Source organism: Typha angustifolia, chromosome 4 (genome assembly GCF_048772165.1).
Source record: "Typha angustifolia cultivar Huaian chromosome 4, ASM4877216v1, whole genome shotgun sequence".
NCBI classification, from domain to species: Eukaryota; Viridiplantae; Streptophyta; class Magnoliopsida; order Poales; family Typhaceae; genus Typha; species Typha angustifolia.
The window spans coordinates 8661238-8672049 of record NC_133242.1 but is presented as its reverse complement, the minus strand read 5'-3'; the positions used below and the strand labels follow the sequence as shown (position 1 = coordinate 8672049).

The 10812-nt window shown below is 32.5% G+C and overlaps 1 protein-coding gene across 1 annotated transcript; it reads right to left on the bottom strand.

The window, feature by feature from the left end:
* Positions 1–797: 797 nt before the first annotated feature.
* Positions 798–10533, bottom strand: LOC140759702 (GTPase activating protein 1-like). The gene is made up of 3 exons (XM_073096335.1): positions 10356–10533; positions 4817–4912; positions 798–1291 (listed from the first exon to the last, which is right to left on the bottom strand). Exons 1-3 carry the CDS (start codon positions 10464–10466, stop codon positions 1004–1006), a joined length of 495 nt encoding a protein of 164 aa, XP_072952436.1. The 5' UTR covers positions 10467–10533; the 3' UTR covers positions 798–1003.
* Positions 10534–10812: the final 279 nt, after the last annotated feature.

Sequence of the window (10812 nt, the reverse complement as noted above, 5' to 3'; positions counted from 1 at the left end):
CTCTTTGAGGCTCCACGGAGGCTACTACATACCATTTTGTGTTTTTAGTATGTTACAAATTGGGCAGTATATTAGCGAGGGGTATTAGATTAACCATTAGGATATATGAGAATATCCCATCCACTTTAGACTATTATTTTTTTAGAAAATTTTTTATATAACACCCTACTTTTTAACGAAATTATGGTTTACACCTTACATTTTTATTATTTGCAAATCAAATTCTATAATTTAGTGAATATATGTAAAAAACACCATACTGTTGATCTATTCGTCAAACTTAAACAAACCTCTAGGTTAAGTTAACTATACTAAAAAGATTATGAAACTATTCTCAACTAAGTCATACTAAGAGTGTTTTAGTTATTTTAGAAATAAAATATCTCTATTTAACAAAATATTCTTACAGTATTAGTTCAAATCTAACACAGTTACACATATTTATTAAATCATAAGGCTTAATTTATAAATAATAAAATTATACGATATAAAGAATAATTTTGTTAAAACTACTATATATAAATTTTTCTATTTTTAAATTTTTTTTTATATATTCCTGTTTCTTCTTTATTTTAGATCATATTCTTTTTTCATTTCTCCTCCAACTCAAACCACAAACCTCAAAAGGGAGCAACTTTATGAAGGCAAAAATGATGCAAATGCAAATTTCCCTTAAAAAAAAAAAGCGCCCTTTCCACCTATAAAATTTTACACAAATGCACTTGCTATAGAACGACTATTTATTCGGACTGAAAATTAGCAAGGGCGATACCCCCTGATGTATTTGTAGCATAACATTACTGAAATCTGCATTTATTTCATAAGTGAGCAATTTGAGCAGTTATACATTCAGCTCTTTGCGACCAAAACAGGATGCCGCCTTTTTTACATAGATTACACACAAAAGCAGGCAATATTACACAACTGCATAAGCATGGCAGATGACAGACTAATACTTCTTACAGCATATATGGTAAATTTTCCCAACATCTGATACAATTGCCTATGGTACATTGCGTGGAATGTTAACCCACTGTAGTTGGAGTTCCACTTCACCACTCTCGGTATTCCGCAGCCTGAGAATGACATCTTGAACAAGCTTGCCATCTTTCAAAATTATGTGGCTGTCACTGGCTATGCAGTTTTGCCTGGAGGCATTAACAGTCTTGATCACGGCAGTGCTTGGGAGACCTTCCAGGTTCATCTTCGCAGCCTCCACGAGGGGATGTATGCTAAACTCCGCATCACCCATGCTATCATCTTTAGTGAATGTATCCTTGTCAAAAACTTCCTGACAATAGATCGATCTAATGAGCTATCTCAAATCACGCTTGTTACAGTCGTAGCTATTATATCATACTGCGTAATCTTAATTAATTTGGTAACTGACTAGATATGAAACAAAGTTCGCCTGGCAAGAGACAGAAGAATTAAAATACATTTAACAGATAGAAAGGAAGTATCATCTCAACAAAGTTTAACTTTCAACAATTTTATGGAGAGATGGAACAAACCATGCTAAATATCATCCAGTGGAAACTATCTTTAAAAATTACTCATTGAGCAGAAAAACATATTCTAACTATGTTAGCCTCTTGGGTCATGCACAAAATTGTGCTTATTCTCAAGATAAACCTTTTATGATGCATTCATTCCTATCAATGATGAATAGTATATAATCTAAGAAATATAGAAATACTGACGAACACAGATTAGAAGAAAACTACGTAAGCATTTTATTGGAGAATTGGGGATTCCATATGATTTTTATTGAAATAACTGAATAACATATAAAATTTATTATAATAGGTCATATCTATAGACAACATGATACAGAAGAATCAAAAAAGTTATCTAAACACTGGTCCAAAAGAATCAATAAGAGCTGGATCTTCTGTGGACTAGTTTGGGCATATCATGAAGGTTTTGGATAGTGGTGAACAACAAAATTTGTCACATCCAGGTAGGATTTGTACAACTAAACCTTGGAAGGCGATAAGTTTCTCATATGGTGCTTGTCCTCCACCTAATACATGAAAATGAGTAGATCCACGAGATATATGATGTGGCTACTAAGGGCGGTCATAAAACAATACTAATAGAGCCAATTGAACGTCATTTAGTATTTAAAAATAACCATCAAATACAATTTGACTATTTCCTAAGTCTTAAGCACAATATAACTTTGAATCAATAAAGAAATTATTAAGTGGATGCCAAAGAAGAAAGAGGAAGATATAAATTTAAAAAAACTGATTTTGATGTTGCACAGTGCAGATGCTTTCAAATAGACGAAACCAAATGGTCCTTAGGGCTTCCACAAAGAAAATTGATTAATTCAAGATTCTACATCAACACTAAAATACTAACGCCTAATAGGATGTCAGATCTATAGTATACAACCCAAATACAGTGGTTACTGGTCAGACAACAGGAAAGAATACTAATGCAATGAACTCATTTAAATTCCTATAAAACATAAAGGATCAATTGAAAGAAAAAAAAATCTCTTGATTAGACTTTCTGAAGTAACTCTTGTCCCATTATTTTCTTTATTTTAGTGGGTACAAAGTAGTGGTTTGCTAGTAAGGATGAGGGTGACAACAGTACAAGCAACAATCATTTAGTTCTTATGAAACATCCAAAATAATGATATCTCTACATACTTGATCTTATATTATCACCCGTATGATGGGTTACGGTACCAAAAGATAGGCTACGGAACGATTCCTTCAAGATCAGAATTTATTACAGGAATCAGTCCGCGTAACCGTGAAAAAATATTCACCAGATATTCTTCTGTAGTTAGAAAATTACGAAACCAAGTAGATTAGATCTGTAACTTCTTGATCTGCAATGTTCGTATTTACACCCTTCGCAGATTTGAACTACAACTGGGAGGAAAATATGAAATAACGCGAGTGATGGTGGTGGTGACGAGTGGAGTAGATGTTAAGGTTATGGAGATAAAGATGGATGGTGGATGTGGTTAAAAGATGTAGACGAAGAGGAAGAAGTGGTCGAGATCCCAAAGAAGAGGGATGGCTCGACAAACGAGGAAGATTAGAAGTTAGAAGAAACCTTGCCAATAGTAAAGGTGAAAAGTTGGTGAAGAGAGAGGGAGAGAGTCTAGAGAGAAGATAGGAGGCAAGAAATCAATAATCTAATTTTATAATGAATTTGACTGCCATCCACATATTTATAGATGCTAGCCTACAAGTTCTAATAACAATAAGTAACCCTAATTTTAGAAGATTCCCGCCGATCGCGTTCAAACGCGCCCGATTGCGTTCGAACGCACAAAAGACGTTTTCTATATGTGCAAACACCATGCAGACGTTCAAACATGGCGTTCGAAGTAGCCCGACTGCGTTCAAACGCCTGCATCGTGTTCACACATATAGAGAACGTCTTTTGTGCGTTCGAACATGATCGGGCGCGTTCGAATACGATCGGTGGGAATCCTCTAGAATTAGGATTACTTATTGTTATTAGGACTTGTTGGCTAGCATCTATAGATATGTGGATGACAGCCAAATTATTATGGAATTAGATTATTAATTTTTTGCTTCCTATCTTCTCCCTAGACTTTCTCTCCTCCCTCTTCACCATCCTTCTACCTTTACCGTTGGCAAGGTTTCTCCAAACTTCTAATCTCCCTCGTCTGTCGAGCCATCCTTCTTTTTTGGAATCTCGACCACTTCTTCCCTTCGTTTACATCCTTTAACCACATCCACCATCCAGCTTTATCTTCATAACCATCCATAATCTTAACATCCACTCCACCTGTCACCACCACCATCACCTGCGTTAGTTTGTAATTTCGTCCTAATTGTAGTTCAAATCTGCGAAGGGCATAAATACGAACATTGGAGATCAAGAAATTACAGATCTAATCTACTTGGTTTCGTAATTTTTTGACTATAGAACAATATCTGGTGAATATTTTCCCACGGTTGCGCGGACTGATTCCTGTAATAAATTCTAATTTTGAAGGAATCGTTTTATAGCCTATCTTTTGGTATTGTAACCCATCAATCTAGTATCAGAGCCAGGCGAACATAAGACTTCCATTAATGGTTGAAACAAGGAAGATAACATCAATAAAGAATTGTTCTGTAGCCTATCAGTTGGTACGAGAACCCATCAACGTATTCCTGATTCAACTTGTAATGTAGTTTGAATTGTCTAACATATATTCTCTAGTTTCCAATTATGATTGCACTACACCATCTTGATCCAACATGTTGCTAATATTGACTTTATATTCTACTTCAACTTCAAAGGTTAGACCATATTAATACACTTAAAATGAGATGAACATTAAACCTGGTGATTACAATAGTTCCAGGTAAACAAAGACTAAATTTATTTATGTAGCCAGATTGACCAACCAAATAGCATTTAGGGATATTACTGATGTGAGTGTCTGCTCCTTAAACAAATAGTTTCCAAAGCAACATTTGAGGAATTCAAAACAAGAAGAGCCTACTTTAAAACTTTGAAATGCAGATTGAAAGCATGGACCCAACTTGAGGGTTACATAGTTTACTATATGGGAACAGGAAGCAGTTTACTATTTGTTTGATTTATTGGAATATTATAAGCTCTACCCACTAAATACCTACTAAATCATGCCTTTTCATTTTCATTTAAACAAATATAATTACATTTTTTCGTTATATTTTCTTGTCCATTACAGAAAGAATAATTTACATTCAGTATAATGTAAATATCAATATGAATAATAAAAAACCAATGTGCTGCTATGGTGATTATTTAGAAGAACTGTATCTCATAGAAGCTGCACACTTACAATCTTAATTGGCATGAAAGGATCATCAATAGAAAGCGTTAGATCTTCATTCCATACTGGGTTGACATTCTTCTTTTTCACACTAGTCTTCAATCTCTGTACCATGGAAAATCATAAGGTGTTAAAAAACAAAAAAAGTGCAGTATACATATGTTATTAGTTTGAGCATTCAAAAGAAATTCAAATTAATAAATAAAGGAATTTATATTGCAACCATTATAGAATTTTAATAGCTTAGTGAAAAGTTCACATAATGACTATATTTTAAATGCTATATGCTGAATTAATATGGAAATTACAAGAGTTTAGAGCAAGATTGCTAGTTTTGGCTGATCTGAATTGGCAATCCTGATCCCACCTTGATCCCAGCCCAACGGCTCATTTCCGGATTGACCGGTATTGGGAGAGTTCCGGCAGTTTCAATTAGATATGAGCACTAAATGAGCTGGGTCAGTGAGTAGCTTCTTTTTAATTTTTTTCTTTTTTTACTCTCTCTATATATATCTCTCACACTCACACTTCACCTATCAAACTCATCTGACAGCTAATCCGACGACTCCGAATTTCGGTGACCTCCTATGATAATAGATCTATCAATTTCGGTGAGCTCCTATGATAATAGATCTATTAAGATGGAGTGGTTGTAGAGAGAGATTAGAGCGACTGAAGAAGAGACTGAGAAGTTAGAGAGAGAGAATTATCAAGGTTTTGAATAAGTGATTATTATTTTAAGTTTTTAGGTTTCATATGTATTTAATTAGTATTTCTTATTTCTATGTCCAATATTTTTAGAATTTTCTTCATTTTCTAAAAAATTTTTAGAAGTTTATGTAATTAAAATATAATCTGATATTGTATCAGCCAATACTACCGACACGTATCGTTTTTTTCGAGTGGCCAATCCTGATCTTGATATTCGAAACCTTGGTCTAGAGAATTTTAAGATCCTCTAAACACCTAGAAGGCATTACTTTTATTTATGGTAGCTATGTTTGGGCATGCCTCAAAGATCAAAATCCTAATTGCTTATTTTATTTACTAGTGTTATATAATATTAATGTTTTGTTTTCTTTAACACAAAAAACTATATTTACTTTAGATAAATAACTATTTTTGTTCCTGATTTGGTTTCCCAAGGCAGAGAGTCTTTTATGGACTTGGATGGATTATTTCAGTTGTAACTTGGCAAACAGAAATGGCATATTATATGTGTATTTAGTTGTCGTAACTTGGAAAATATGATTACCTTACTAATAAGAATGATACTAACATAATGAAATGTAATTTGTGGCATGGTCACAAAGGAAAGATTTAGTAAATTGTGTTAAAGGTGATATTGTACCTCATCCAAAAGCTAGTGATAAGGAAACAAAATTATCAAAGAATATCAAGAAGGGGATCAAAAGAAAAAATAAGAGAAATTAAGAGAAGCAGCAAAATTAAGCCCAAACGTAGACATATTTAGAGAGAAGAAAGATTTAGAAATTTCAGATGTTAGAAATAAAATAGCAAAGACTAGAGATCTTATGGCTAAATTCACCTTTATTCATCCAGAAGTTGTAATTAGAAAGCAAGAAAAGATGGTACAGACAAACATAAATGGTACTTTTGCAAAAGGAAAAAGAGATAGAGTGAACTACTTAACTCACTGGGTTTATAAGTGTAGCACCCTTTAATGTTGTTAATAATAAATCATTTTATGTGTGATGAAAGTAGTTGATCAGTATGGCTAGAAGTATAAACCATCATCTATATATGAGTTATGTGAGCCACTATTGAAGAAGTTGCTAAATAAAATGATGATTTAGAGAATCATAGGGTTGTATGGAAACAAAAAATGCTGCTCAATTTTGACGAACACTTGAATAGATAAAAAAGAAATAAGCATTATGAATTTATGTATCAATTGTAAGTTAAGAGTTAGTTTTCTATATTCTGTTGATTGCTTTAAAGATGCACATATAGGTGAATGCATCTATGAAATTGTTGTTGATAGTATCAAGAAAGTGGGAGAGGATAATGTTTGCCATGTTGTGACTGATAATGTTACTACTAATTTAGTAGTTGCACGATAGCTAAAAGAAAAATATCTCCGTATATATTGGATAAATTTAATGTTGGAGAAAATATCTAAAGAAAGAATTAAAGGTTCAATCAAATGTGGAAGGGAAGTTACGTCCTTTATTATAGATATCACAAAACATTAAGTATGATGCATCAGTTCACATAAAAAAGCGAGATCATGAGACTCAAGATGACAAGATTTATTACTACTTTTCTTACATTGCAGTCTTTTAGAGATGAAAGGAATTAAGACTTATGTTTACTTCTGATAAATATGCATATTACTTAAGCCTATACTAATTTTGTAGAAACTATTATGAAATTTAGAGTAATTTAAGGATAATAGATGGCATTCTTTGTGTTGAGAACTTTTACCAACATCAATTCATTCAAGTCCACGATAGAAATGTGGAGGTAAAAACATATAAGAATGCCACTGAAAATTTTGGGAAACCACTAGCAAAATGAGCAAGAGACGTTAATATTAATTAATTCAGCCTAGGTAATAATTAACATATGTAGTAAAGCATGTTTTTAACTCTTATGCATGTTACTACATTACATTCAAATTTTTATGGTTATTAGCTCATTGGTACTAGTATATGGAGTTGATGGCCACCCAATTGTAAAAATATGGAGATTAAGATTCTTAGTTTGACATGTAACTCATCAGAATGTGAAAGAAAGTAGAGCTTGTTTGAATAGAAAATGTATTATTGTATTGATTAAATTGTCAATTCTAATTGATAAATTTTATTGTCATATAAAGTTTCTCTTTGATTTCAAATTCATTCAAAGAAGAGAAATATATTGAAAGTGAAGAGGTTGAATAATTTAGTTTATGTATAATTTATAGAAATAATGAAGGATCGAAAGATAGTGATCCTCTCGCTTCAAAAGAAAGATAATGCAAGGGATTATAGGATAATGATCCTCTACAGCAAGAGGTCTTCCTAGATGAAGGATTAACTTGAGAGAAGGTGACAAAAGCATTAAGAGCCCAAAAATATTTACCATCAAAGAGGAGCACTAGAGCTGCCCAAGCTACTATTAGTAGCACTCCTACTTCTCTAGATAAATAACTAAGCTGGTAAGATAAGAAAATAGAGGACGAGGATGATGTTGACCTAGAGCTTGATGATAATTTAGATGATAATTTATTGACAAAATGAAGCTCCTCTCCAAGATTGTAAGAAGACTAGAAGAGAGCTCCTTTTGTTGTCGATTTGATAATTTTGATCATGTTATTTAATTTGGCTCTGAACTTATTGTGGATTTGATAACTTTGATAATGTTATTTGTTATTTTGTTGTGAACATCTAAATAATCACATTTAACTGCTGTAGCATTTCAAAAATTTCTTATTAACTAAAGAAGAAATTATGTCACATACTATAATGTGTGGTTCAAACTTTCATATATCATACTCTTTCATGTACATGAGTCTCTTCTCATATTTTCATATATATTGAAGCATATAATTATTATTAATAATGACAAAGTGGATAACATACACTATTTTGATAAACATACTTAATATTCTACAATCATACAGTAAAGCAACAATATATAAAGCACATCTGTATTCCAATCAATATGTGAGAATAACATTGAGATTTATTCAAATATAAGGCTCATGCCTAACATGTTATCTTAATTCCCATACTTAATAATTAACATATTGAATATTCTTAAATATATTCATATCATGAAAGTTAAATTATTGCTAAAGTTTAATATTAATGTGACTAGAATGTAGTATGTTATACATATTGGGATTTTTCTGTAAAGACAGTATGGCTAATTTAATGACTGCCACAAAAAAATAAGTTTTAATTTCTGATCTTAAAATCTTTTTATGTATCTCATTCAAAATTCTCTTTGTTATGTTTCCAACAACATAGAGTCATTTCTGCAAAGTGCAGGATTAACTTGTTGTGCCCATAGATAGACATAATAATATCACCATTTTCCAAGTGGTGATGTCAAGATCAAAATTATGACAGTACATTGCATACATATATTACAAGAAAATTTCATATCTGATGGTCCAACAATTATAGCAAGTAAATCATAAATAACAAAAAATTCATTGTTTAAATTGTAAAGCTAGTCAACAGTTTATATATCAGGGATTTATTTGTAATATAATCCAAATGCAGAGTTAAAACTGCAAATATACGTTTGAGTATGCACTATTTCTGTATAAGAAATGGCTTAAAAAGTATTTCCATAAATACAAGTTTTTTCTGTTAAAAAACCAGTTGTTTTTCTATCTAACAAAAGACTTAAAAGTAATTTTCATAATAGTAAGGTATGAAATGAAAACTAAGCCTAAAAAATAAGTGCACTGTAAATTTAGTAACTCAATAGGGGTAGAGTCCTTTTATTAGAACAAATTCAGAAATATCTCATCTTATTAGGTTGTTGGTCTAAAATATGTCGAATGAAATTTGTCATAATCCGACGGACCAAGACATGAAATATAAAAAAGTTTATAACAGATTAGAAGTATTAGAAAAAACCCCTCACAGAGCCCTATTGCCATAGAACTCCGACGATCCAATCAAAACAGAATATAGAAGAAAAGAGGAAAACTGAGAGAGAGGAATAGCAACTGCTATATGTTTTGACTTGATGTTGTTGTCTTTTTCCAATTTCCATATGCTAATGGGGGTGGGTATTTGTAGGTGTTTAGAGGCCTTTAAAATCCTCTAAACACTTGAAACCTCTATATTAGTGCAAAGGAAAACACTCTGATAAGTGACAACACTTACAGCTTATCAATTTGAGGCTAGAAATCCCACGAAGAAGATGTGCCAGTATTTCATATAGAGAAATGATTGTTATGTCAAGATGCTCTAAAAGAAAGTGATGACAGGACTAGTTCAGTGGTTATTAATCAGAAAGTTTTCTGCATGAAAAGCCAATAAGAAAAAAAAAAAAAACCTTTACTCTAGTTTTCTTTCATACTTGCATCCAAGGTAAAATTGCAAAAAGGAACATCCTCATACAAGCAGAGTACCATTTCATGCACTATGATAAAACTAGCCAAAAAGTGCACATCACCAAAATAATTAAAACTCCAAAATAAACAAACTTAAGATGAACAACTTTGGAAGAACCAAACAATGGCAACTTTATTCCTTCATAAGCTAACACTTGGCCTCGCCTTCTAGACTCGAGATAATCTAATAAACCCAAGAAGTGAAGTTAAAATTTATATGACAAATATACCAAGCCTAATTTTAACACTCCCTTACATGACTAATACTAGTTCTGATTTCCTAATGGATACCAAAACAAAAGATTCCTTACCTATTTATACAAACTACCATTCCATGACCAAGAAAAGAATCACCAAAAGGTAAGCAGAAAAACCTAAGTTTAACCCAAATCATATCTCCAATCTCCAACTCATAGAAGTCCAAAAAGAAACAACCTAAAAAGAGGCACAAGGAGAACAGAGAGAAACCTGGGCTCCCAACCGTACGACCACGTAAGGATCGCTCCCCCTGGAGTCGCGGTAGGCGAGGTTCACACCTCGCACCACCTTAATCTTCAGGAGACCAGCAAAGTGCTCCATTTCTTTCCTTCAACTCCGGCAGAGGCAAGAAGGAATTTGGCTCCTTATTTTATGGAAATACTTTCCTGCTTTCTTCGTCGGTTCCTTTTTCTCTTCCATCTTATTTTATTAGTTTAATTACACTTAACACCCCATTAAATTATAAGCTAATAAAGAGTGAACTCTGTCAACAATCAGACTCCCAAAACTACGAGAGGGTATGGAGAGGATGATATTAAGGAAAAAATAGTAAATTATTCTTTTCATCCTTTCACGTGACATTATTCTGTATTCCTATTGAGAGAGATACAAATACTCATTTTACCTTCAAATTATAGCACCCCCTAAAGTTGTCATATAAAAAATA